Raw genomic sequence first — 26,388 nt, forward strand, 5'->3', positions numbered from 1 at the left:
CAAAGCCCAGCCCCAGCACCCAGCTGAGCCCTGGGTTGCAGGGGACGAGCTCTCCGGTAGGAATAAAGCAGCGCAGCCCTAGGGGAGCTCTGTTTGGGGGAAGCTGCCCCTTGCTGCTGGTTTGCAGGGGACACCTTCAGTCTGAGTGCAGGCTGTTAGCTTTTTTTCCCATCCTGAAAGCCTCTGCTGCAGTTTCCTGGGGTGAGCTTGGCTGTGGGTAGGAGGAAGGCAGGAGTGGGACAGGTATCAGGGTCACGTTAGGTGGTAAAGGAGCAGGGCTTGGAGCACACCAAGAGCTGGGATGAGCTCAGACATCCCAGGCTCGGATATCACGCAGGTGGCTGAGGGCTGCAGCCTCCTTGGCGCATATCTGTGATGCCTGTCTTTGCTCCATCCCAGCTGAAAGCCTGCATTTGGGCTGCAGAACTTCTTCTCACAGACAGACTTCGTCTGCTGGGAGCCACCGAGACAGAGGCACGATGCTGGAGACCTCACGTGCACCGTAACAAAACTCTCTATATTTAACCCCTCATCCCTGGGGCAGCCGTGAGCTGCCTCGGGGGCAGAGCAGATGCTGCCCTCCTGGGCCTGCGTCAGAGCCTCCTCTCAGGGTGATGTTTTCCCTCTGCTTCAGCCAACTGCTGCCTCCGTGGGCCCTGCTGGAGTGGGTTTGGTTTTAGGAAAACACTTTGGGTGAAGCCCTGGCTCTGCTGACGTCAGTGGCTGAATTCCCCCTGGTGCTGGTGCAATTCATTTTCCTCTCCATCTTTCCCAAAAGTTGCTTTTATGCTTGAGCTTTTCAGTCCTTTGGAGCAAGGATCCTCCCGTGTTTTTGTTTTCTTTTCCCCCAGCAACAAACTCAGGCTAGAGATGTGTGTAAAATGCGTGGGAAGCACAGAAATGCGTCTACCTTTTGTGTTGTTTTAAGAGATCCCTCAAGAAAAATAAAGCTATTTTGCAGAATTTCCTAATAATGTTGCTTAGAGAGGGATGGTTACAAGCACGAAGCTTGAACTTTATTCTGAAGTGTCCTTGTTCAGATCAGCCCAGCATCAGAGAGGAGCACAATTTCCTTGCAGGAAAGTGTTGTTGCCCTTCGGAAAGCTTTTTCCTTGAATCCGCTCTTAGCTCAATCACTTGGCTCCTTGAGAGCAGGCAGGAAATAACTTGAAGAGTATTCCCCCGTTATTTCCAGATGAGCTGCTCCTTGTAGGATGTGGAACTGTGCGAAACCCTCTGAAGGAACCTGCAGCAGGCTCCCAGCAGCAGCACACAAATCAGCCGGGGGAAACTGCAGCCTTGCCTGACGGCCTCTTACCTTAACTTGTTGCAAATTCAGGTTAAGAGGTGCTTTGGTGAGCAGAGCTCCGCGATGCTTCAGGGCTCCGTGGGAAGGGCTCAGCACCCTCCTCGTGGGTCTGATCTCCCTTAGGGCAGGGGATAAAGTCCGGGAGGTCTGGAGGCAGCTGATGTCCCTGTGGCTGTCCTTCTGTGCGTTAGCAGTGCTGCTTCCCCCTGCCCTACTCCTTATAACCCCGCACACAAACGCACCCTTTGCTGGTTATTTAGAGCCCCGTGGCAGCTCTTTCCATCGCTGCTCCCGTGCACCAGCTGCTTGTCCTGCTGTTGGTGGAGGTGGCTGGAAAATGCCTTGAGGGGATTTTCCTTGCACGGAGGAAGGAGCCGTGCACCAAGGGGTCATCCTCTGGCACTGCCAGCCTGTTTGCTTGCCTGCCAGCCCAGCCCTGGGGCTGGCACTGCCTGCTGCAAGGCACCAGCCCTCAGTTCTTCTGCAGCTCCTCTGCCACTGGCTTCGGTAAGTTGGTTTTGCCTGTTTAAGCCTTGGTTTTCCTCCCTGGGGACCAGCACCAGGCAGTGCCTGGCCCTGTACCCCCATCCCATTGCCTTTCCCAGCTGCTTCCCACTCCGGTGGCCCCAGGGGGACGAGTCCGTCTGTCCCTCCTGCGGGAAAGCTGAGCCCGGAGCCGTACCCTGCGGCTTCAGCATCCTTGGGGTCCTGTGGACGTGCTCTCCCCTGGTCAAAGCAGAGCTGGAAACGCCGGAGCCCCACGGCCCCGTGCCCTGGGATCACCTTCCCTGGGCTGACGCCGTCCCTTTTGATGTCACGCTGCAACCCCAGCCCCTCCTTTGGGGACCTGGGTTCTGCAAAGCTAACAAGCCCATGGGATGCCCAGGAAGGGGATTTATGCCTAGTGGCTCCTCGCCAGGGGCCAGGCTGCTGCCTCCTGACCCCTCTGCCTGCTGCAGCCCGCGCCGGGGGCACGAGGCCGCCCCCAGTGACGCAGCGCCAGGGCCCTGCGTGGGAAAAGACGTCAGGGCCGGGGGGCAGCACGGCCGGCGGGGGCTGAACCTCGGTGCCCGCTGGGTTCAGCCTTCCCCAGCTCCAAATGCTGCAGCCAAAATTCCCAAGGGATTTTTTTTTGGTTTTGTTTTGGTGGGGGGAGGAGGCTGAAGCCCTGGTTTTGGAAATGAGGTGTCCGTAGGTTGTGGGGTGTCCTCCTCACCCCCCCCAACACCCGTTTCCCCTGGGCAAGGATGCCAGCAGTGCCCTGGACAAATCCTGGCTGCAGCAGGAGTGTGCTGGCATGTTTACGTAGCTGGGGGTTTCAAGGAAGGGCCATGTGCAGCAGCAGGTTTCTTCCAAGAACATTTTTATTGCCGCTGCAGTAATTTCCTACCTAGGTTCCCTGGGGTCAAGTGCTGGGCTCGGAGCCGTGGGGCCTGATCCAGCACACGGGCACCCCGCACTCCAGAGCCGCAGCCTGGGCTGGGTGCTGAGCAGGGAGCCACAGCCCTGCATGAGCCATCCGTGTTCCTTGTGTAAAGGAGATGCTGCTGCTGGTTTGGGGCAGCTCAGCTTGCCATCTGTGCATCCCCTTGGTTCATGTCCCTTCCAAAATGTAGGGCAGGGGACCGTAAATTGGCCCCCCAGCAGTGCTGAGCTCCTCTGCACCCTGCTCATAGGGGGTAGAGAGCCGGCAGCTCCTCCTGAGCAGCTGCAGGTGTTTGTAGCTTGATCAACTCCAAGGAGTTCAGCTCCTCTCTGCCCCCAGGTCCTCTTCCCTTGCTGGTGTCACTAAGCTGGGGGGGCTTCTCCCCCTTTGCTGGGCTCAGAGCAGCCCCCATAAGGGCAGCAGGGGCTGGTGGGCTTGCACATAGTGTCCGTATGGCTGTGGGGCTGCGGTTGCTGATCCTACCCCTGGCCCTTTGGGAAAACCCCACTCCTCTGCTCTCCTCTGCCCTGCTCAGCTCGGGGCAGGCTCCTGGGCAGCATGGCCAGGCTAGAGCCAAGCCACCCCTGTGTCCCTGTCACCAGTATCTTTCCTGAGGGACACCCACAAGGCGCTTGGCCCATGTCCTGCAGGTGCTGTGCCAGAGATGGCCTGGTGCTGGCACCAAGCAGGGCTGAGGAGAGCATGGGTTAGGGGCTCGCAGCCACCCCCAGCTGCCTTTGCCAGCCCATGGGATCCACCATGGGCACCCCTCAGCCACCTGCACCGCGCTGCCTGCAGCATCCCCAGCCCTCCCTCGGCCAGCGGGGAGGAGAAACCTGCGGGGAGGCAGAAGCCCAGGCTATAAAAGCATCCTCCCCTCTGGGACGCAGGGAAGCAGAGGAGGAGGCTGCCCTGGGAGAGCGCGATGCTGGCTGGACACAGCAGGAGGGTGCTGCAGTACCTGCTGTTCCTGGCCCTGACCTGGGGTGCCAGCTTCTTCCACTCGTCGGCCCAGGCTTTGCAGAGGTACCAGCCATGCATGAGGACCGTGATGTCCTGGGTCTTGCTGTCTCACCTTGCTTCTCAGCGCTCAGGATGGTGCTGAGGGCCCGAGAGCTCTCCTCCTGCGGCACCTGGTGCAGCTCTGCTCCCCCGGACCCACTGAGAAACACCTCGTCTCCTCCTTTTCTCCTCTGCACTGGCACAGCTCACCTTCCTCGCTTCTCTTCGCCTCTCCCTCTGAGCACCGCGCGGCTTAGCAGCGGCTCTGCCTCCGAAATAACCCACGAGGCCAAGGCAATGCCTTTCGCTCGCAGAACCACAGAGCTGAGCCTCAAAGCAGCGTGTGGCCACCCTGTGCCACCAAAGCCCGGTGCCGGGGGGGTTCCTCCTGCGGCAGCCACCCCCGGGGTCCCCCCTCAGTGTCCCTGCACCCTGAGTGCCACATCCCTCCGTGGGGAGAGGGACCAAGGGGGGGGCCTGGCTGCGGCCCCAGAGCGCAGGGAGCTGCTGCCACCTAGAGCCGCCCGCTTGGATCTCCCAGCGCAGGGCAGCAGGGAGCTGGGGGGGGGTGGGGGGGGCTCCGGTGGGTGCCCCTCATGCCCCCCAGCCCTCTCCTGTGCCCGCAGGATCGCGCTGCAGAGGATGCCGTCCATCCGGCAGACGCTGCAGGAGATGGGCGTGAAGGTGGCGGACGTCTTCCCCGAGCTGCGGCAGGGCAGGCGCAGCGGGGCGGCCGGCCCCCGAAACGGGACGGCTCCCACCCTCCTCACCAACTACCTGGACGTGAGGCCCTCCCTAAACCGGGGCTTGGTGCCCTCCCGCATCCTTCACCCCTCATTTGGCACCAGCTCCAGCCCCGAAATCTGGAGTGCTAGCCGTGCGCCCCGTGCAACGGCCCCCGTGCTCTGCTTCTTCCAGACCCAGTATTTTGGCGAGATCAGCATCGGGACCCCCGCGCAGACCTTCAAGGTGGTCTTCGACACGGGCTCGGCCAACCTGTGGGTGCCATCCTGCAAGTGCTCCCCCCTCTACAGCGCCTGCGGTGAGTGCCGGGGTGGGGGCATGGCCGGACCCCGGGGCTGACCCCCTCCAGCCCCAGCTGCGCCCCGTGGATGTGGGCAAATCCCTTCCCCTCGAGGGGTGCTCACAGCCCTTTGCCTTTGCCCAGCGGGGTCTGTTCACCGCTGTGGGGTCTCCTGGTGCTGGGGCAGGCTGGGTTCATCCTCCCCCATAGGCTGGGGGAGCAGGGACCGCCAGCCGGTCCCGCTGTCCCCTCCCTCGCTGTCTTTGATGCCCTTCTGCCCCTCCCCAGTTTCCCACAGCCGCTACGACTCCTCCAAGTCGCGGACGTACATCGCCAACGGCACCGGCTTCGCCATCCGCTACGGGACGGGGAGCGTCAAAGGCTTCCTCAGCCAGGACGTGGTCATGGTGAGTGCACACCCTGAATTTAGGAGCACCTGGATCTGCGAGGGGGCTCTGCTCCCCGATATGAGCCCAGCCAGGTACCCAAGAAAGGGGGGCTCTGTTGGTTTTGGGCCCCCCAGCTCCCTGCAAAGACACTTGTGCTCTTCCCCAGGTGTCGGACATCCCCATCATCCAGGTGTTTGCCGAGGCCACAGCTCTGCCCGCCTTCCCCTTCATCTTTGCCAGGTTTGACGGGGTCCTGGGCATGGGATACCCCAGCCAGGCCATCGATGGCATCACCCCTGTCTTCGACCGCATCCTCTCCCAGCAGATCCTCAAGGAAGACGTGTTCTCCGTCTACTACAGCCGGTGGGTCTCGCAGGGCTGGGGAGGTGTCTTTTTTTTTGGAAAGTGTGGGTGTTGCAATCGTGTCGGTGCTGGGGTCACGTCTTAGGGCTGGGAAGAAGGCACAGATGGGGCTGTGGGACCTGGGCTGGGGTGGAGGGCACGGGGAGGGTGCCCGAAGGAGCTGGGGTGGAACGAGGTGGCCCAGGAGGCAGAGCTGGGGGGGTGCTCAGCAGGGAGTGCTGGGGACGGCTGCTCCCCGCTCATTTGTCACCGTCGGGCTGCAAAGTCTCTGGCTCTGCTCGTGGGGCTGGAACCATCAAAGCAGGGAGTGGATTCAGGGCTTCACCTAAAGGCAAAAAAATAAAAAAATAAAATAAAAAGGAAGAAAAAAAACCTGCATCAGCAAACCTTCCTGCTTCATTTCGTGCCCCAAGCTATTGTGCCTCAGCATCCCTCCTCCCAGCAGCACTAAATCCCACAGGAGCAGAGGAAGGGCCCTTTCCTGGCAGACCAGGAACGCTGCTCCCTCCCCGCACTGCCCATCGATCATGGCCACAGCAGCCTGATGATGTGCAACAACATCCAGCCCCACAAATGCGTGATTAAAGCAGAAATTGTGGCTCTTTACCTCAACTAGAGGTGGATTCGTCGATAACAAACAAGCCCTAAGGATGCTAGCTGCACTTACAACCTCACCCAGGTGCTGCTTGGGTGCCCACAGCCCCCCGGGACACCGCCACCCGCAGAGCACAGCCTTACAGAGCCTCTCCTTTTTGCAGAGCTTCGAAGTAAGAAGACAAGCAGGAGCTCTCGAGGCAGCACCCGCTAACAGGCACCGCGCACCCTGGGGCAGCAGACCCCAAAGCTGCAACACCGGGCTCCACCTGCACGCCTGCACCCAGCTGCTCGGGGACCGACCCGCCTGCTGCAGCTCTCGAACCTCTTGTCTTGCACCCTCTGGACTAACCCAGGATTTCTCCTGCTCTGCTCACTGGGATGGAAGCCCCGCATGCTGCTGCCCCCTGCCCCTGGGCTTTCAGGGACCCCAAATGAGGGGGGGAGTCACCCCGTTGTGTTTTGCACCCTAGGAACGCTCCCCTGAAACCCGGTGGGGAAATAATCCTTGGAGGCAGCGACCCAGCCTACTACACTGGCGACTTCCACTACCTGAGCGTCAGCAAGAGCGGCTACTGGCAGATCAGCATGAAGGGGTGAGGACAGGGAGCACCTCGGTGTGGCCCCGGGGCAAATCCTACAAACCGCCCTGGGCTTGCGAGGGTTGGCCTGGGAGAATCACGCTGGGGGTGGCAGGGAGATTTTCCCCCCTGGAAGGGAGGCAGCGGGGTGGGCTCCTCTGGCACGGAGCCGCAGGGCGATGAGCATCACGGTGCTGGGGAATGCGGAGGGGGAGGCACCACCGTGGGCTGATTCAGCTCCGAAGCTGCGGTGGAGGAATTTAACCCCCTTCAGCCTGCAGCGGCAGTGCGAGGCACTGAAACAAGTCTGCTTTGTTTGATTTTAAAAAATAAGAAACGAAAAAGGCACATGCTGAAGCTTAGCTTGCGAGTTTGAGAAGCTTGAAGGTGCCCCCGGAGGGTTGATGTGCTGGGGGCAGTGGGAACAGCACAAGCTCTGCTCGGCTGCTGTTTCTGGCCAAGGAAGCCCTGGGAGCTGAGCTGTGGCCACCACGGGAGGCTCAGGGTCGCCCCTCTGTCTCCTGCTGCAGGGTGTCTGTAGGGGCTGAAGTGTTATTCTGCAAGGAAGGCTGCTCGGTGGCCATCGACACCGGAGCATCCTACATCACCGGCCCGGCCGGCCCCGTGTCCGTGCTGATGAAAGCCATAGGGGCAGCAGAAATGGCTGAAGGAGAGGTGAGCAAAACCCTGCTCCGTGTCCCTGTCCCACACCCCGGCCCAGCCCGGGGCTCAGCACCGTCTCCTCCTCCCGCAGTACGTGGTTGACTGCGACCGAGTCCCCCAGCTGCCCAACATCTCCTTCCACCTGGGTGGCAAGGCGTACGCGCTCGGCGGCTCAGCCTACGTCCTGCGGGTAAGCTGCATCCCTCCGTGCGGGTGGGAGGGCAGGGATGGGACCGCCACGGGGAGAGTGACACAGCTCGTGTGCCTCCGGGAGCATCCTGTGCTGTGCTGTACCCTCCTGGCTCTCCCAAGGCAGCTGCAGCGAGCCCCAGAGGGATGCTTCCCATTTTTCCCCAAACCCTCTTGCTCAGCAGAGGTGTCCCGATGAGCCAGACCAACCTGTTGCTGCTTTCTAGGGGGGTGATTGGGGGAGATTTGGGGTAAAAGCAAAGAGCAGAGACAGGCAGGGACATCCTGTGGAGGAAGGGAATTGAAGGCCAAGAGCAGGGTATGGGGCTGGGGATGGCACAGTGCGCTAGAAAGCGCCGTCCCGGCACCTCTGTCATGGGCTCTGCTCCTCCCTGCAGCAATCCCAGTATGGGGAGGACGTCTGCGTGGTGGCTTTCTCGGGGCTGGACATCCCCCCACCTGCTGGTCCCCTCTGGATCCTGGGCGCCAGCTTCATCGGGCACTACTACACCAAATTCGACCGGCGCAACAACCGCATCGGCTTCGCCACGGCCCGCTGAGCGCCGGGGCCCCAGGGGGGTTCGGGGAGCCAGCTAGGAGGCAGGAGCAGCACCCAGGAGAAGCAAATGGGAATGCAAACGGGAGCGGCGTTTCCTTAAAGCACAGCCACCTCCTCTCTGTACTGAAGCAACTGCACAGCCTCGTGCTCTCCCACTCCAAAACCCCCGCGCTGCTTCCCGAGAGCCTCAGCAGCTGGGGAGATGGGAGCCTGGAGAGCATCCTCCACCGAGCATCCTCCGTCCGGGGGTCCCAGGGGAATCCAGGGTCTGGGGCTGCACCTCCAGAGACTTTCAGGGTGATGTGCAATAGGACCGCATGTGGTGGATCTCTGCTGGCTGGAGCAGAGGCGCTTGCAGCTTGCAGATGCTGGGGAGTGATGGTTTGTTATCGTTATGGTCGTTCTTTGGATGGGAGAAAAATAATCGGGCTGGTTTTAATGGCGGTTGTTTCGGCTGGTGTTATCCCTACCCCTCTTCGTGTTTTAATATTAAACAATCTCAGAGCAACAGGAAGCTGAGTGGATGCTTATTCCTGCAGAAGGGAGAAATCAGACAAACTTCTTTCAAGGGAATTGCAGAAACAAGTGTTCCTCTTCTGGGATTCAGCACAGCAGGCGCTGCTTTTCTCTCCTTACCCATTTCACGAGAGCGGGACCCCCCTGTGCCTGCCTGCAGGCAAGCTGGGGTCTGCACAAACAGCAAGCGAGCCTCTCCTGCAGGAGGTGACCTGCAGCTACCCGTGCCTTGTCCTGCCTTCCCCCAAAGGCTGGTGGCACCCTGGGGACAGCGGGACGGGGCCGTCCGTCTGTCTGCTGCGCCTGCAGCTCCGGTTCAGGGTGGCTGGCTCTGCCCCACCAGGAAGGCGGCTCCGGCTGCCCCAGTGCCTGATTTGTTTTCACCGCCGCCTTGGCTCGAGCTGCCAGCCCCAGGCTGGTCTCTGCCCGTGCTGCCTGCGGAGCTGCTCAGCGGGGATGCTGGAGCTGCGAGCCCCGGGCTGGCAGCCCCGGCAGGAGGTGCAGGCAGCGCTCCCACCGCGGGCTGACATTTCTTGTTGAGCTGCAGAGCTGCGGTGGCTCCCGACACAGCGCAGCAGCTGTGAATCCGAGTGTTCCCCAAGGCCAAGCGGTTTGCAAGGCGCTCAGGCGTTCTCGTCTCCCGTTCGACCCGCTCAGGTGCTGTGAGTGCCACGGCGTCTGGAGCACAGCCTGGAGCAAGCCACCATCTGAGCGCAACCGCCTGCAGAAGCTTCTCATCCTCATTTCTGCCACCAGCGATGCCTGCTGTGGATTTCCCGGTGCTGCCCAAAGCACAGGCTGACACGAGCTGACTCTCGGGCTGTCTGGGAGGGCGATGCTCCTTGCAGCACAAGCAGGGCTGCTGCTGCGCCGTGCAGCAGGCAGGCAGCAACGTGCCAGCCCTCCCTCCCTGCCAGCGCAGCCCCTCGTCCCCTTCCCTGCTCCGCGGAAGGGAACGAGGCTCTCCTCGCAGCAGGGAGGATGTGGCTGAGCGGATGTTTTTCCCCACTGGCAGGGTCGAGGTCTGAGTGGCCATGAAGCCTCGCTGGGGTATTTAAACCTCTTCGCATTGGGATGCACATCCCTGGGTCTCCAGGGAGGGGAAGTTCAAGGCGCCCGAGGATGTTGCTTGCTTCTTTCCATCACCTTCTGCAGCAGATCCGTCGCCTCTACAGGGCACGAGGAGAGCAGTGGTGATGGCCCCCTGGGGCTGGGGGTGGAGGGAAGGGGCCCTGGCCATCCGCTTTCATCCAGAGCTTCCTGAGCTCACTCCCGTGCGCTCGGCCGCTCTCCGGCAGAGGAAACCCCAGGGCTGGGAAGCAGCAGCCATGTGGGGATGGGCACAGGAGGGGGGACAGAGCCCCCCAGGACCTTCAGCAAGGGGTGGGCTGCACAAGCCAGCTCTGGAACTCAGCCTGGCCTCTCTGAAGCCTTCTAGGCTCATGGAGATGCTGGCAAGCTTCTCTGCAGGGAAATTTCCCCTTGCAAATAGCTAAGCCTCCTCTGCCCTGCTCTGTACTGCAAAGGGTCTGGTCTGGAGAGGATCTGAGCGTCTCCGAGCTTGAAAAAGCACCAGGTGATTTTACCCCCCCGTGATAGTCTCTGCATACAGCCCTCAGCTGGAAAATAGTGGGACTGGCCTCCGACAGGAGGTTTTTTGGGGTCTCGTTCTGCTCCTGTTGTTCCGAGCAGTGGGAGGGAAAGGTGCCTGGGCTGCTGTGGTGCTGATGGCGGGCCCCTTAAGCCAGCCTATTAACACCTCTAATAGCCTGTGCCAGGGCGATTTCCTGGTGCCTGCTGTGCAGAGCAGGCTGCGAGGCACTGCTAACCCGCAACTGCCCCGTATTAACACTTGTGATCTTTATGGGCAAGCAATTAGGCCACGCTCAGCCCAGCAAAGCAGCCGGAGCAATTATGACCATCCTATTAAAACTGACAGAACTCACTCTATATATAGCAACGCAGGGAACAGGCTGGTTTATTTTTTTCCCCTTCCTTAAATGATTTTCCTCAAGTCTCCACGGTCCATTTAGCTGGTTTCAGCCGCAGCCAGCTGTAAACTTTGGAGGGGGCATTCTCTGCTCCGAGCCACGGGCAGCTGTAATTTCCTCTGATAATGAAGCCGGGCTGGAGAGGTGTCAGTGGGCCATGGGGAGCGGGGCCAACGGGTGGGGAATGCTCCCTCTTAACTCTCAAAGCTCTCCTCAGCACCCCTATAAATCCCTATTGCTGTGGGGTGTGAGCGTTGTGGGTGAGATGGTGTTAGGACAAGAGGAAATGGCCTCAAGTTGTGCCAAGGGAGGTTTAGGTTGGAAATGTGGAGAAATCTGTTCTCAGAAAGAGCGGTCAGGCCTTGGGACGGGTTGCCCAGGGAGGTGGTGGAGTCACTGTCCCTTCAGGGTGCTCAAGGAGAGGTTGGACGTGGTGCTTGGGGACATGGGTCAGTGGGTGACAGTGGTGGTAGGGAGATGGTTGGACCAGGTGATCTTGGAGGGCTTTTCCAACCTTAACAATTCTGTGATTGTGTGATTCTGTGATTGATGGTAGCAGGTCCAGAGAGGGCAGTGCAGGGAGGACTCCTGGAGACCACAGAATCAGAGAACGTCCCAAGTCAGAAGGGATCCCAAGTACCACAGCATCCATCTCCTATCTCCCCCAGAACCACCCCAAACATCAAACCGTGCCATGCCACCAGCACACCTTGAAGCGCACCCCGCATGCTGCATCCCCCCCAAAACCCCAACCTCACCCCTCTCCCCCATACCCACGCGCTCACCTCCATTCCCCCACTTCTCTAGTCCCGATCCCAAACCCCAGCTGCGGGGCGCACCCCTCCACCCCCGGAGCACCCCCAGCTGTGGGACGCATCCCTCCACCCCCGGAGCACCCCCAGCTGCGGGGCACACCCCTGCAGCCCCGGAGCACCCCCAGCTGCGGGACACATCCCTCCACCCCCGGAGCACCCCCAGCTGCGGGGCGCACCCCTCCACCCCCGGAGCACCCCCAGCTGTGGGACGCATCCCTCCAGCCCCGGAGCACCCCCAGCTGCGGGGTGCACCCCTGCAGCCCCGGAGCACCCCCAGCTGCGGGGCGCACCCCTCCAGCCCCGGAGCATCCCCAGGACGCAGGGCTGGGACGCGGCGGGGGCGCAGCGCGAGGATGCTCCGGCGGCGGCCGGCCTGGGGGCGCTCCCCGGGGCGTTCCCCGGTGCTGAGCCGGGTGCGGGGCTCGGTGCGGGCTCCGCTGAGCTCACAATGCGGGCGGGAGCTGCCGGGGAAGGCGGGCGGAGGGAGGCGGGCCGGTGACTCATGGCTTCCCAGCGGCGAGCGGCTCCTCCCCGCGGCCGCCGGCCCCGCCGCAGCCCCCGGCACATGGGCCGAGGCTCGGGGTGCTCGGAGCTGGGGATGGCCGGAGCTGCCGGCCGCTGCCCGGATTGCTCGGAAGCCGACCGGGCTCGGGGAAGGGGCCGGGGGGTCCCTCCGTGCGTTCCCCACCTGGGGATGGCGGTGGATGAGGGCGATGTGCTGCCCGGGGCGCTGCGGCTGGTGCGGGAGCTGAGACCCGGCTGGGAGCCGGCGAGGGTGAAGACCAAGGTATGGCCCCCGCCTGGGGGGGGTCGCCCTGGGGGGGCCGCAGGGCGTGCAGAAAGGGGGAGCCGAGGTCCCGCTATGGGGGGGCCATGGGACCCGCCACGGGGGCTGCAGGGCCTGCCGGGGGGGGGGGGACACATCCTGGCCCCCTCCATGCCCTCCAAAGAGAGGGGCTGAGCAGGTGTGCACAGGTCTCCAGCACTGAGACACCCCCCCAGCAGGCTTTGGGGACCCCCCCTTAGGGAGTGACGGAGGGGGGACTGCAGATGGGAGCGGGACCCTGGGGCTGCTGCGGGGGGTGAAGGCTGGGGGCCATGCTGGCAGCCCCCCCCCCGGCATCGCCCTGCTTGGGGGAGCAGCGGTTTCCAGGAGCAGTGCTGGCGTGGGTTATCAGCGGTATTGCACCGCTGCTCGGTCCCCTCGCACGGCGTCCTCGGAGCTGGCATCGTCCCGAGCTGGCACAGCGGGTCCTGGGGCTGGGGGCTGCGTGGCTCTGCAGCCCCGTCCCCCTCCATGAGTGCCAGGTCTTGGGGTGGAGAAGCGGGGGCTGCGTCTTCACTGGGGGGCACAAAGCGGGGCTGCGGCGGAGCTGGGTGCACTGAAAGGCACAGACATGTGCGCGCGTGTCCTCCGAAGGCGCACACTTCCCGTGTGCCTGGAGTGTCATTAAAAATGTATTAATAGCCAAGTGTAATTAAATACAAGAAGCTGCAGGAAAATACACGCGAAAGGGCAGATGGTAGTAGACAGGAAGCTTGGAGTTGGAGTTCCTCACACCACATAGTTGTCAGGGCAGGAAATGTCCCGGGCGCTGCGCGGCACCTAGCGCGGCACAGCCCTGCCCGCCACGGTGACGGCTGGGGGGGACCTGAGGTGCAGAAGGACCTGGCTCTCTGGTGGCCGGGTTCTCTCCTGGCATAGGAGGGGAATCCGTGCTCAACAGCAGCTTGTGCATGCGTGCGTGTGTTTTTAATTTAAAAAAAAAAAAAAGAAAAAAACTTGGGAGATGTGGGGGGAACCTCCAGTTGCATTTCCCTTCGCTGCTCTTGCAAGAGCAGTTCGGGAGGGGATTGGAGTGGGACACTGGTCCTCAGCTGGTTCCTATTAGCGTTCCTGTTAGCTTTCCTCCGCGCACTGGAGCGGTGCCCAGTTCACACCACCTCGGTGCACGGTGTCAGTGCACAGCTGCTTGCAGGGACTGTACCAGGCTGTGCCTGTACCAAGGAAAAAAATCCCCTGGCGCATGGGGCAGGGTGCAGGAAACGGGGAGAATGGGTCCGGGTGCTCGGCCTCCCCCGCCTGCCCTCCGGCTGCCGGGGGTCTCCAGCCCCCTGTGCTGCAGGTTGTGCCCAGGGAGACGGCTCCTCATCCTTGGAGCTCCGTTCCTGGGCAGAAACATCTCCGGACTGAAGCGGCATGGGCCTTAGTCGGTGACTCCCAGCAGTGCTTCCAGAGCGCACGCGCACCTCCCTTACCCACCCGGCAATAAGAGAGACAGTGATGAGGAGCTGAACGAACCACCACGAGGACTTCAGCGCGGCAGAGGGCTGTGCTCTGCCTCCCAGGACTTTTTTTAACTTCAGCTGCTGTGACATGCACAGCACTCGAGGAGCGGCAGCAGGAGTGCTGGCGTGGGCATGGGGAGGCAACGAATGCGGCAGCTTTGGGACCCCTGGCCTCACAACAGGCACAGGGCTGCAGGAGGGGACCGGGGTCTGCCTGTGTCCGCTTGCAGGGGTGCAGCACCACAGCACAGAGCTGCATCCCTTCAGTATCTCTGCACCAGGTCTTGCCTTTCTTTTAATTGCTGCCAAGCTCCTGGTGCAGTCACACCTACCTCCCCCAACCCAAATCACACAACAACAGCAGGAAAGGATTTGGCTGGTAGCAGGGCCACGGCCCTGACAGCAATTAGCTGCGCTTTGGATCATCAAGGAATATCCCAAGGAGTCACACGTTCGTTGGGAGCTGGAGGGGGTGCCGCCCCCAACCTGGGCGAGCCCCTGCGTGTGTGCAGGTTGCTGCCGAGCCACTGCGAGTCTCCAAAATTAACGGTCTGGAATTCAAGGGGGGGTGGAATAAGGCTCAGTAATCCCGCTAAACCCTCTGCAAAGGGCTGATCACGCCGTCAGGCAGCACGACAAGGCAATGCGTGGAGCCAGCGTGTGAGGCAGCGCTGAGCATCTGCAGGTGGAGCCGCTCACCTGCGGCTGCTGCGCGTGCTGCTCGCAGAGGCATCGGCACAAGGCTGCGGCGCCTTGTGCACGGCGGGACACCTCGTGCATGGTGGGACACCTTTCGCGTGGCACGACACCTTGTGCTTGCTGAATTTCTGCCCTCTGGAGCCCAGCAGGACGAGAAGAGCAGAAGCCGAGCGCGGCGCCGTGGTGGAAACAGGGATTATGTGGCCTGGGCAAAGCAGCTCGGCTGCTTGGGCAGCATCAGCCCAACTTGGGCAGGTGAGGCAGCAGCAGCAGCGTTGGTGCGATGCCGACGGGCTGGCACAGCCAGCCCTGTGCAAGTGCTCACCCCAGGGATGCCGCCGCCAGCTGTGCAACGAGGGGCGTTAGCGCCGGCCAAGCCCGGGTGTGTAATTCCAGCGCTTTGAGTTTCCCTCGGCAGGCTGCATAGGGAAGCCCTATATATAGGCACCCTATATAGGAGCGCGAGTTGCTGAGTGAGCCGTCTAAAATTAGCCGTCCCACCCCCGAGCACCGCTGCTCCCTACCACGCGCCCTCCCGCTCCGCCAGCATCGCACTGGCTCCGTCTCGCCCAACTGCAGCGGGATGGAGGGAGAACACAGGGGGACCTTTGGGTCCCCTCGAACATGGGAGGGACGTTTGGGTCCCCTCAAAAATGTGGGGTACTTTTGGGTCCCCTCGAACACTCGGGGGACTCCTGGATCCCCTCTCCGGCTGAGCATCCTGCCCACGTGGGGGTCTCCCGTGGGGCAGAGGAGCCCCAAACCCCTTGGCATGCTTTAGGGGATGGAAACCGGGGCAGGGAGGGGACCCCGGCGCGGGAGGCAGCGGGGCCCACATGTGTGCGGGCAGGCGGCCAAGCCGGGAGAACAAAACTCCCTTTCCATCTGCGAGGAGCCATCAGGGCAGTGACAAGAGACGTCCCCAGCAGAGACGTCCCTGCCTATCAGCGACTCCCGCCCAGCCCTGCCCCGCGGGGAGGGTCAGGAGGAGGAGATGGGGTGGTGGTGTTTGCTCAGCCTTGTTTGCCGTGGCTTTTTTTCTTTTTTTTTTTTTTCTTCTTCTTCTTGTTTTCTGCCAAAAGGTTTGCACTGATTTTTTTGGGACCGATTCCCAGGGTTGCTGGGGTGCCAAGCGTGCTTGCAGCACATCAAGCTGCCCTTGAGCAACCAGGTGGAAAAGAGCAGCGGGTTTCCACCCCAAGCACCTGCGCTTTGGGGTAGCTGAAGCCTCGTGCCCGTGCAGAGCCCCAGCTCAGGCGTGAGCCTCGAGGCCTTGCAAACTCATTCCACCTCCCACGGGAGCTTTCCTCGGGCACTGCTGCGTCCTGCTCTCGTTTGCCCATAGCCTCTTGTTGCCATTACCACGCTGCTTTCTCCCTGGGGTCTGCCCACGGGTGGCTGTGCCGGGAGGACAGGGGGGTTCCCCCCCGTGCCCACCCCGCATGGCGGAGGACCTGCGGGCATCGCCTCTGCCGCCCCTCTCCCCCTGCAGCTCTTCACCGACGGCATCACCAACAAGCTCGTGGCCTGCTACACGGACGAGGACATGGTGGACGCCGTGCTGGTCCGCATCTACGGCAGGAAAACGGAGCTCTTCGTGGACCGGGAGACGGAGCTGAGGAACTTCCAGGTGCTGCGCGCCCACGGCTGCGCCCCCGACCTCTACTGCGCCTTCCAGAACGGGCTCTGCTACGAGTTCCTGCCCGGCATCGCCCTGGGGCCCGACCACGTGCGGGACCCCCACATATTCAGGTGCACGGGACCCCCATGTGCTGGGGCGTGCGGGGACGGGGGGGAGCTGGATGAAGTGGGCCCGTGGCCCTGCTTCGCGTTTCCAGCTCTGCCCCTCGCTGCCTTTGCTCCAAAGCGGTGCCCGGGGGCTCTGCTCCCGTCCTTTCCGTGCCCAAAGCGGGCTGGTGCAGGGGGGTAAGTGGGCCGAGTTCCCCAGTGAGGGGCACCACCGAGTCAGCACTGGGTTTTTCAACGGGTTTTTTAAGCTTTTGGTGAATAAAGAGACTGCCCGAGAATTGTGGTTTATATTTGAGCCTCCCCTGGGAGGGTGAACGCTGTCTTTCACCCAGACGGGGTCTTAAAATCCTTCAGAGGCTCACAGCTGAAATGGAGAGGGGTCTCAGCTGTGCAGGGTGCGTTTTTTAGAATCTCTTTAAAGACATTTCCAGCCCCGTCCCAGGCTCTCACCCATGTCTCTGTGGCTCCTTCCAGGCTGGTGGCCCAGGAGATGGCCCGGGTGCATGCCATCCACGCCAACGGGAGCCTCCCCAAGCCCATCCTCTGGCAGAAGCTGCACAAATACCTCACCCTCGTGAAGATGGACCTCAGCCCAAAGGTACCCAACCCCAGGTAAAGGCAGAGGGGATCCCAAAGAGCCAGGCTCTGGCTTGGGCACCCGCTGCCCACCCACCTCTAGGTCCTCCTACGGGACCGGGGGAAGAGCCCCGGTCCCCAGGTAAAGCCTCTGCTGGAGTCTGGGGTTCGTGAGCGGGTTTTTGGGGTGGTCCTGGCCATGCGGCCACGCTTGGGCCGTGATTCATCTGTGAGCAGCCTTGTGGACAAGCCCCTCAGAGCGGGGGATGCTTGTGGGATGGATCAGCTGCCTGGTGCAGGGAGGACTTTTGCTGTGCTAGGGCAGAGACAGCTCTGGGTCGTGGCTGCTCAGCACCCAGGCAGGATCCGGCCTGAGCCAGCAGCTCCCACCTGCTGTAATCTTCCTCCTCCTCCTCCTCCCTGCAAACCTAACCCGTGTCTTAAGCCATGGCTAGAATAAGGCAAAGCTCAGGCCCTTCTCACGGGGGGGACCTGAGCAGCGGGTGCTGGAGGGGTCGCTAGCGACCCAGCGTAGACGCAAACAGCCAGCCCCCATTTCAAACCAGTTCACCCCACTGCTGGCAGGGCGATGCCTTGCTGGGAGCTCGGGTTCATGTCAGGTGAGTGAGGGCGCCACGGCCGAGCCGGGGCGTCCGTGGAAGGATGTGGGCAGCCCCAAGAGGCGGCGGAGGTGAACGAACCCTGAAGCAGGCAAATAATTAACCGGGTCCCGGGCGGCTGGGTGGGACGCAGGGCTGCTCTCAGTGCTCGCCATGCTGCGGGCAGACTTTACCCAAGTCTGCACCTTAAATGCAGCCAATTCGGTAATTATTAACCGGCTCTCTTCTTGGAACTGCAACCGCGGAGGGTACGGAATGGGTTACGTGGCCTGGGGAATGCAAAAAATTCCCGTGGCCTTTGGGTTAGTTGGATGCGAGCGGCACTGCGAGGCTCTGTGGCTGATTTGGCGAAGCTTGGGGGTGGGCGAGGACCGCAGAGAGGAGAGGGGAAGGGCTGAGGCTGAGCCAGGTGCCCTGGGCACCATGGGGGATGCGCCACATGCCCGAGCTGGCTTCCGAAGCAAACCCAGCCTCGTTAGCCCCGCTTTGTGCCACTGATGAATTCATTTATAACATGCACGGAGGGAAGCGGGGGGCAACCCTTCCCCTCCGCCCCCAGGGGAGGCGAGCAGAAGTGATTCCACCCCCTTCCCCTTCCCCAGCCTCCACCAGGACGTGCCCAGCCTGGAAACTCTTGAACACGAGCTGGCCTGGATGAAGGAGACGCTCTCCCAGCTGGGTTCCCCGGTGGTGCTGTGCCACAACGACCTGCTCTGCAAGAACATCATCTACAACAGGACGCAGGGTTGGTGGCGGCGGCGTGGCATGCCCAGCCAGGGGGGGCTCAGCCCTGTGTCCCCCCCCCCCCCCATGGGCACCCGTTGGCTCCGTCCCCAGCCCCTCGCAGCCCCTCGCTTTGCCTTCACAGAGCAAGTTCGTTTCATCGACTACGAGTACACCGGCTACAACTACCAGGCCTTCGACATCGGGAACCACTTCAACGAGTTCGCGGGTGAGCCGGGCTCCTCTCAGCGGCTCTCAAGACCTCCCCGGCTGGTGGCAGCTCCCCAAGGGCTCCCCATCCTCGGGGAACGGAGGAGGCTGTTGCATCCTGTGCCCCCCCCCCCCCCCCATGGGAAATGGGCAGGGGTCCATCCCGAGAGCTTTACTTCTGCCAAGAGAATTAAAAAAGGGGCTGCCCGGGGTGAGAGCGATGCACGAGGGGGGGTCTCTGCTTGCCGTGGCCCCCCGTTTGCTGCCAGGGCGTGCTGCCTGCAGGAACCCAGCTCTGTTAACCGTGGTGGAGCTGGGTGGGTGCCTTGAATCAGAATTGATCCCCAGCACGTGCAAGCCCGGAGCTGGGATGGTTTCACTCACCCCATCCCGCCTGGGGGGCCCCTTGGTCACCCTGCTGTGCCCTGGAGACCCCCCCCGGGATATCGCTAACCCCAGGTCCCCTCGCAGGCGTGAAGGAGGTGGATTACCGCCTCTACCCCAGCAAGGAGACCCAGCTGCAGTGGCTGCGCTCCTACCTGCAGGCCTACAAGCAGCTCACCCAGGGCGAGCAGGGGGGCACGGGGCCGGCCGTGTCCGACGAGGAGCTGGAGGCTCTCTACGTGCAAGTGAACAAGTTTTCCTTGGTGAGTGCCGGAGGCGGGAAGGAGCTGGGCTCGGGGATGGGTTTTGGTCACTCGCAAAGGGCAGGCACCAGCCTGGGGGGGTTGGGTGCCGCTGGGGTGAGGGCAGGGGGCTGCGCTCGGAGGTGCTGAGCCCCAGGACAAGGTCAGAGACGGTGCTGGCCTCCAGCCAGCATCAGCGTGTGCCAAGGGGCAGTGTGTCTGACAGCAGCAGCCTTGGGCATCCCACCAGAGGGGCTGCGTGACCCCAGGGTGCAGCCGAGCATGAGGAAATCCTCTTTTGGGCAAACAGAGCCAATCCTCTGGAAATTTTAGGTGAAATCTCAGCTGTTTTTCTGGCTGGAGCTGGCACGGTGATTTCCAGCACGGCGGGGCTGATGTGAGGGGGTTTGGTTCTCTCCTCCCCATGTCAGAGCAACCTGGGCTGGGGCAGGTGGAGGTCCCCAGCAGTGCTGCAGGCTGCTGCAGGGATGGGGACACTTCAACTGTGAGAGGGATGGTGGCATCCTGACCCCTTTACTTTTGCCAAGAGCATTTACAAAGCTGATTTTCAGAAAGGCCGAAGCAAAAACTACCTAGGAGAGGCAGCCCCTGACCAAATTGCACCCTTCTGCATGCAGAACACCCGAGCTCTGCCCCCATCCCTCCCAGCAGAGCCCTTTGCTGCAGCAGGGACCTGTCCCAGTGGTGCCAAATCCCCATTGCCCACTTTTGTGGGGTCAGGAGGGGCATCCAGCCACGAACACTGGACACCCCTGAGTACGTGCCCTGAGCTGGTGCCCCAAGCATGCTGCGTGGCTGCTCAGCATCCTTCCTGCTGGCATTCCTCACCCGGGCTGCCATCTGCCTCCGGAGCATATAAAATTACACGCCTGGGCCGGCCCCAGCTGGCTGCCACCCCGTGTCCTGTCGTCACGGCCGTGGGGCTGCTGGGACCCAGCCGGGAGAGACGAGAGCATCTCGTCCTGCGGGCAGGGATGCTGCTTGCCAGTTTCTGATCCTTCTTTTGTTGCAGGCATCCCATTTCCTCTGGGCATGCTGGGGCCTGATCCAGGATAAATACTCTACCATAGACTTTAACTTCTTAAGGTGAGTCCACGCGGGGCTGGAGGGGACCGACGTCCCCAAAGGTCCCTCCCCGCTGGATGGATCCTGCAGCCCGGGGAGTCAGCACCGGGGTGGGGGCGAGCGTCTCATGGCCATCCCTCTTTCGGCAGATATGCAAAGCTAAGATTTAAACAGTACTTCAAGATGAAGCCGGTGGTCACAGCCCTGCAGCTCTCCAAATAGCATCTCTGGCCCGTGAGACCCTGAGCTATTTTGTCCTTGCTGCGTCCACAGCCCCGGCACCCCCCTCGCCCCTTCCCCGCCCCAGCCGGGGGTGAGGGCAGGTCCTGCTGGTGGCAAGGGGGAAGAGGAGCTCTGCCCCAGCCACCGATTAAAGGGCACCCTGGACATACCCAAGACTGGACCACGAGACGCTCGACAGGACCACGGCCTCGGGGAGGCCCCTGCCTGCGCAAGGAAGCCTCTCCACCCACCGCCCGAGCGCCGAGCCCCGGCTCAGCCCTGCTGCCCAGCGGCTCCGTGCCTCACTGGCACCGCTGCTGCTGGGCCTGGCAGCGGGTTTGCTCCCTCCGTGCCGTCCCCAAGGGAGGGAACAGGTTCCCCCCCCCAGCTGCTCAGCAGCCCCGAGCGCTGCCAGGTTGCTTCAGCTGCCCAACGCACACGCTGCGCCCGTCGGCTTCGCGGCTCCCTGCCTCCTTGCCCTGCCCGCTCGGTGTCCCTCGGGCTCTCACCCCCCAAAACCCACCTTTTAGGTCAGTGCTGATCCCAGATTTGGGGCTGTCTCTGAGCAGGGGATCCTTTTCTATACCGGCTCCAAGCTGGACCGTGATGCTGCAAGGCAGCGAGGGGCAGCGATGGCTCCGGGTGCCCGACCCCCTGCACTGCGCTCAGCCCACAGCCGCTTTTCCCTGGGGGCCGCGGTCTCCTGGGCCCCCACCACCTCCCCGGCTCCACCTGCAGCATCCCACAGCGGGGCAGGGGGGGCTCCCAGCTCCCCCAGCACCGGGGGGGGGGGTTCGGTGCTGCCCCATCCTTGTGCTCCCCTCTGCGCCCTTGGTGCAGGGCCGTGTCCCTGCGTGGGACACCCTGGTGATGAAGCCACCCTGCCCCATGAAGGGGGCACAGCTTTGGCCCTGGGTGGCACTCGGCTGCTGTCCCCCTCCCCAGGCTGTCCGAGGCTGAGCCCATCCCGCTGAGCACTGCCCAGCTCATGACAGGGGTCGTGCATCATCAGCAGCTGGGGGGGGGGGGGTCAGCTTTTGGGGGGGGGGAGGCGGTGGACTGTCAGGGCCCAGGAACCTACCCCAGCGAAAAGCGGGACTTTTTGTTGCATCTGGTGTTCGTTTTGGTGCACAATAAAAGCTGCTGGTAGCTGGAAAGGGGGGGCCCGTGGATGCGTGGTGGCTGGGGCTGGAGCAGGGGCAGCACCCTCGGGGCTGGGGGGAGCACCCAGAGCTCTCCTGGGGAAGGGCAGAGCAGGGTGGGGGGAGAGGACGGGGGGGGTCCCCTTGTAGGGTGGGCTTCTGTGCTCTGGGGAGGGCAGCTTGGAGCTGCAGCAGGCACCGGGCGGAGGAGGTTGAAGCCCCAAAGTGGCTACGAGGGGCCGAGACCCCCCAAGAAATCACAGGTGGGAAGGGGGGGGGCAGCTTGGGACCCCCCCCCGCAGGCAGGAGAAGGAGCTGAGGAACAGCAGAGAGAAAACGCAGGGAGCAAAGCCTCGGGGCTGTGCTGGAAGAGGGGCAGGGAACGCGGGGGTGAAGCCCCCAGCCCAGCTCTCCCAGCCCCTGCTCAGCTCCAAAAAGTCAGCTTTATTGTGCCAAGGGGTGGGGGGTGGGGGGGGGACAGTTGTAAACAAGTATGTGAAATATACAGGTTAAGTTACTCGTCTTATTAACAAAATAAAGCTCTATCTATATTTACAGTCTTTAAAAAAAAAAAAAAAAAACAAACGAGAGAGGAAAAGCTGCCCCTCGGCGGGCACGGCCGCATCCAGCCCCCCCCCACCACCACCCCCCCCCCCCGCAGCACAACCCACCCGCCCCCAGCCTGAGCAGCCCGGGGAGGGGGAATAAATAAAGCACTGACAAGGGGAAGGAGGCAGGAGGGTGGGCGAGGAGGCAGGACCCCCCCCCGGGGCGGAGGGGGGGGCACGGTGCCCGGAGCCCAGCCTCGGCGCCTCGCTCGCTGCCCCGCCTGCGGCCACACGGCGGAGCGCGGGCTCCGCGCCGGCCCCTGCAGCCCCCGCCAGCCCCTGGGGGGTGCTGGCCGCAGCAAAGTCCTATTTTATTATTTTTTTTACATTTTCTTTCTTTTTTTTTTTTAATTTTCCCTTTTATTCTTTTTTAATTTTCTTTTTTTTTTTTAATTTTTCCTTTTATTTTTTTAATTCTTCCTTTTTTTAAAATTTTTCTTTATTTTTTAATTTTTCTTTTTTCTAATTTTTTCCTTTTATTAATTTCCCTCTTTTCATTTTTTCCTTTTATTTTTTAAAAAATTTTCTTTTTTTCTTTTTTAAAAAAAATTTCTTTTTTTCTATTTTTTCCCTTTTTTTTTTCCTTTTAATTTCCTTTTTTTAAATCCCTGTTTTTCCTCTCCCTCCCTGCGTCTCTTTTGCGCGATGCAGGTCGCGGGTGCAGCTCACCGAGCTGGGGCAAGAGGGGAAACCGCCCCCCCCCCCCCGGGATGCACCCCGGCATCACGGCACGTACCCAGGGGCTGCTGGGGGGGGGGTCGGGGCAGTGGCGCAGGCAGGGAACAGCCCCCGCTTTATTTACAAAGTGGGCCAGGGCTGTCGGGAGCATAAAGAGCTCCTCAGAGCCCTTGGCTCGTGCTCCGGCCAGGCGAGAGCTAAAATTGGCTCCGTGGGAATTTACTGGCAGGCTCTGACGGCCGGGAGGGAGACGCGGCAGGGTGGGGGGGGCTCTGCCGAGCGTGTCCCCGTCCCGTGTCCTGGGGGGCCGGCGGGTGCCGCAGGTGAGGCTCTCAGCAAGGGTCCCTAGGGTGCCGGGGTGGAGGGCTGGGTGATGCTCCGGAGGTTTTCCCACATCCCCATCCCCTCCTGGGGGTTGGGGGGGGTGCAGGGAGGGGACAGCTCGGTGGCACCCGAGCAGGGTGCAGAGCCGAGCTGTGGAGCCATGCTCCCAGCAGCAGCAGCCACCCCGTGCGCCTTGGGGTGGCACGGCCACGTACCCGAACACCCGGCAGCGTGCGTCGCTGCTCCGTCACCTCCCGAGGGCAGCGCCCCCCAAAATGCGGGTGCTGGCTCCGTGCGGTCACCCAGACAGCAAGGCAGGTGGCAGCCTCCTGCCCTCCCCATCGCAGCTCCTCCTCTGCTCCCAGCGCATCCCAAACCCGTGGGGAGGCCGCCAGCCTTGCCTGCCCCCCCGCCCGGCCCCCCCCTCAGTCCGTCAGCACCACCAGCTCGCCATCGCTCTTGTCCTCGCCCTCCGAGTCCTCGTCCTCGCTGTAGCGGTACATCTCGCCGTCGGCCACCGAGTGCCCGTCGTCCCCGCCGTCGCCTTCCTTGAGGCTGCGCGTGTTGACGATGACGGGCATGTTGGGGTCCATGCTGCGGGGCAGGTAGTGCTCCATCAGGGGGGGCGTTAGCTGCATGCCCACCGGCCGCGGGTACAGCACGTCCGAGGAGGCGGGGGGCATCTGGCTGCCCTGGGGCCTGCGGGACAGGGGGATGCAGTCACCAGCTGGGTTTTTTTTGGGGGGGGTGGACGACGCACAAGCCCCTCGCTGCCCCCACCCCGCACGTTACCCTATCAAGTAGCCCTGCCGCGCGTCCTGCCGCCGGTTCCGCATCAGCGCCTTGTACTCGCCCACGCGCAGCCGCTTCCCCTCCACGATGCACGTGCGCTTGGGCCGGGGCTTGTACTTGTAGTCGGGGTACTTCTCCAGGTGCTGCCGGCTCAGCCGGGCTTGCTCCTCGTAGTAGGGCTGCTTCTCCTGGTTCGTCATGGATTTCCAGCGGGAGCCTGCGCAGAGAGGGGCACGCTTAGCCCCTGCCGTGCTGCGGCTCCCCCACCTGCTGCAATGAGCCCAGCGCGCACACTCCCACGGTATTCACGCTCGTGCACGCTCCCCTTGTGCTGCGCACACCTGAACTCGCACGCAGCAGCGGGACGCAGCCCTGGACCGTGGGGCCCTGGGGAGATGCGGCTGCCCCAATAGGGACAGGAGCCAGGGCTGATGGCACCCATGGGAGCCCCGTGCTGCAGGTGGCAGCTGGCCCAGCGGCATGCCAGGAAGAAGTCCCCAGCCCTGACCTTCCCGGCACCTCTCCGGCCACAGCTTTCACGTCTCTCCCCTCTCCAAGGTATGGCGAGCAGGTGCTGCAGCTAAAATAGGCTGTACCAGCGTGTGACTCGAATTCCCCCGCTGGCTGACCTTTATTGTCGTCTCCGCCAGCACCCGAGGCAGGAGAGCAAAGCGGGGCACCGCACAAAGGGTGCTGGCCGGGGCCAGGCTGGGGAGGGACAGAATCAGTCCCCTCGGTGCTGCACCGAGGTCTGAAGCTGGATCTGTGTCCAGTCCTGGGGAGAGATGGGCACGGTGGAAGAATTGCAGCGGTGGCCACCAGGGAGCAGGAGCTGGGATGGCTCAGGCAAGGCGCAGGGGCTGTGACTGCGTCTTCCACCGCATAAAAGGGGCACGGGGAAGACCGAGCTCAGCTCTTCTCACAGGTGCACAGTGGAGGACAAGAGGCAGCAGCCACAAGGGAAATCACAGCTGGACACAGGGAAAGGATTCAGCCTGCTGGGAGCGGTGCAGCCCTGGGACAAGGTCCCAGCGGGGTGTGGGATCTCCAGCCATGGAGACGCTCAGGGTCAACAGGACACGGTCATGAGCATCCTCATCTGACTGTGGTGTCAGCAGGGCTCTGAGCAGGGCTTTTGGGCTGGACACTTACACAGACCCCCAACCCCTAAATCCTCTTTGAGGCTCCATGTCCCTCCCTTGGGTCTCCTTCGCCCCCCAGCCCAGCCCAGCTCCCCAGGGAGCATCACCACGAGCCGGGCACCCCAGGGGAACCACAGCATGGAGGCGTGCACGCCCCACGTCCACCTTGCTCAGGCGTCCTCCACCTGCTCAGCCCTTTGTGCCGAGCCCACGTTTTCAGGAGCAGCCGTGCCGGAGAGCACGCAGGACCCAAAACCCCCGATCTGGGTGAGCACCGTCCCCGGACCGCTCGCCTGCAGGTATTCACCTGCTAAATTTGCACCCGTGAGCGGCGAGCGGCTCCGGCTGCCAGGCAGAAAACGGCGCCAGTTATTTAAAGCCACGGACATCAAGCGTGGGAGCAACAAGCACACCACAGAGCACCCGCTCCCAGACCCCCCCGGCCCCCGGCGGTTGCGAGCAGATCCTGCCCGCACGTTCCCTCAAAGGGAAAAGCCTGGCGGTTGTTTCGTTTCTTCTTTAACAAGCGGAGCTGCTAAAACGAGCCGGCGGCGGAGCGAGGTGCGTGTGCTGTAGGTAACCCACAGCGGGGCTGCGCTGCGCCGCCGCACGCTCGGCTTGGCCCTTGGGACGGGCTCTTTGGAGACCGCACCGCTCGCTTTTAATAGCCGGAGGCTGGGGCGAAACGGCCGCGGGGAAGGGCTGGAGAGACAGCGAGCTGCTGCAGGACCATCAGAGTCATGGGGCTGGGACGTGGCTGGATGAGGCCGCTGCTGCTACAGACACCGACGAGGGTGCAAAGTGCCGTAGCATCATCCCGGAGGGATGAGGAGGGCCACGGGGTGCAGGGAAGGGTGAGGATGGAGGGAGGCAAGCGCAGCTGCTGCGCTCAGGTGGAGGCCAATTGGAGAGGATGGCAATAAAATGGTGCCGGGCTCCAAAACTGGCCAGGGCACCATCAGCCAGAGGAGGAATTTGCCCCACAGGACCCTGCCGGTGCTCTGCAGGGTGAGCAGGTGATGGTCACCCATGGGATGAGCACCCAGGAACCCTGGTGTGAGCAGCACCCAGGGACCCCGGGTGGCCAAACGCAGCGGGTCCAGGCCTGCCCTCATCCCTGACACGCAGCGTGCCCCTGCACACCTCCCCCTGTCCCTTCTTGCACGCCTTTATCACACATTTTAAGGCCCACTGGGTCCGGACTAGGCGCCAGGAGAACGTTTTGCTCCTCATTTCACCCCAGACCATAGCTCGGGGCTGCCCACCCGCCAAGGGGAGCAGCAGCAGGACGGCCGCGGGGCACTCACCCAGGATCTTGCTGATGCTGGAGTTGTGCATGTCCGGGAAGGCTTGCAAGATCTTCCTCCTCTCGTCCTTCGCCCACACCATGAAGGCGTTCATGGGCCGCTTGATGTGGTTGTTGTTCCTGGACTCGGGGAAGTGCCGCGAGCCTGCGAGGCAAAGCCGGGGCCGGCTCAGGG

At 62.4% G+C, this 26,388-nt stretch overlaps 3 protein-coding genes across 18 annotated transcripts in view; 2 read left to right on the top strand and 1 right to left on the bottom strand.

Annotated features, from left to right (window-relative positions):
* Positions 1-51: 51 nt before the first annotated feature.
* On the top strand, positions 52-8,607 carry REN (renin). 13 transcript variants are annotated; one of them, XM_080568873.1, is made up of 12 exons: positions 102-201; positions 400-502; positions 1,196-1,355; positions 1,570-1,816; positions 3,626-3,761; positions 4,364-4,779; positions 5,050-5,168; positions 5,317-5,513; positions 6,581-6,703; positions 7,219-7,363; positions 7,443-7,541; positions 7,939-8,607. In XM_080568873.1, the coding sequence occupies exons 5-12, from the start codon at positions 3,661-3,663 to the stop codon at positions 8,098-8,100; spliced, it is 1,362 nt and encodes a 453-aa protein (XP_080424999.1). In that variant the 5' UTR covers positions 102-201; positions 400-502; positions 1,196-1,355; positions 1,570-1,816; positions 3,626-3,660; the 3' UTR covers positions 8,101-8,607. The 13 variants fall into 13 exon arrangements, 12 of the variants coding, with proteins under 12 accessions (XP_080424998.1, XP_080425000.1, XP_080424999.1 ...); XM_080568872.1 differs by lacking the exon at positions 400-502 and having other exon boundaries at positions 52-201; XM_080568871.1 differs by having other exon boundaries at positions 116-243; positions 400-1,355.
* A 3,184-nt stretch (positions 8,608-11,791) lies between these two features.
* ETNK2 (ethanolamine kinase 2) lies at positions 11,792-20,384 on the top strand. The gene is made up of 8 exons (XM_080568884.1): positions 11,792-12,208; positions 15,902-16,161; positions 16,633-16,770; positions 17,957-18,099; positions 18,223-18,306; positions 18,759-18,934; positions 19,947-20,020; positions 20,149-20,384. The coding sequence occupies exons 1-8, from the start codon at positions 11,924-11,926 to the stop codon at positions 20,219-20,221; spliced, it is 1,233 nt and encodes a 410-aa protein (XP_080425010.1). The 5' UTR covers positions 11,792-11,923; the 3' UTR covers positions 20,222-20,384.
* A 1,920-nt stretch (positions 20,385-22,304) lies between these two features.
* SOX13 (SRY-box transcription factor 13) overlaps positions 22,305-26,388 on the bottom strand; it is a 41,189-nt gene continuing 37,105 nt past the window's right edge. For all 4 annotated transcript variants that reach the window (XM_080568877.1, XM_080568879.1, XM_080568876.1 and 1 more), the window contains exons 12-14: positions 26,215-26,358; positions 23,766-23,982; positions 22,305-23,672 (exon numbers count right to left, since the gene is read on the bottom strand). In XM_080568877.1, the coding sequence (XP_080425003.1) occupies positions 23,399-23,672; positions 23,766-23,982; positions 26,215-26,358 (635 nt within the window). In that variant the 3' untranslated portion in view covers positions 22,305-23,398. The remainder of the gene's footprint in view (positions 23,673-23,765; positions 23,983-26,214; positions 26,359-26,388) is intronic.

The sequence above is a fragment of the Anser brachyrhynchus genome (genome assembly GCF_964034855.1).
Source record: "Anser brachyrhynchus genome assembly, chromosome: 27".
Lineage (NCBI taxonomy): Eukaryota > Metazoa > Chordata > Aves > Anseriformes > Anatidae > Anser > Anser brachyrhynchus.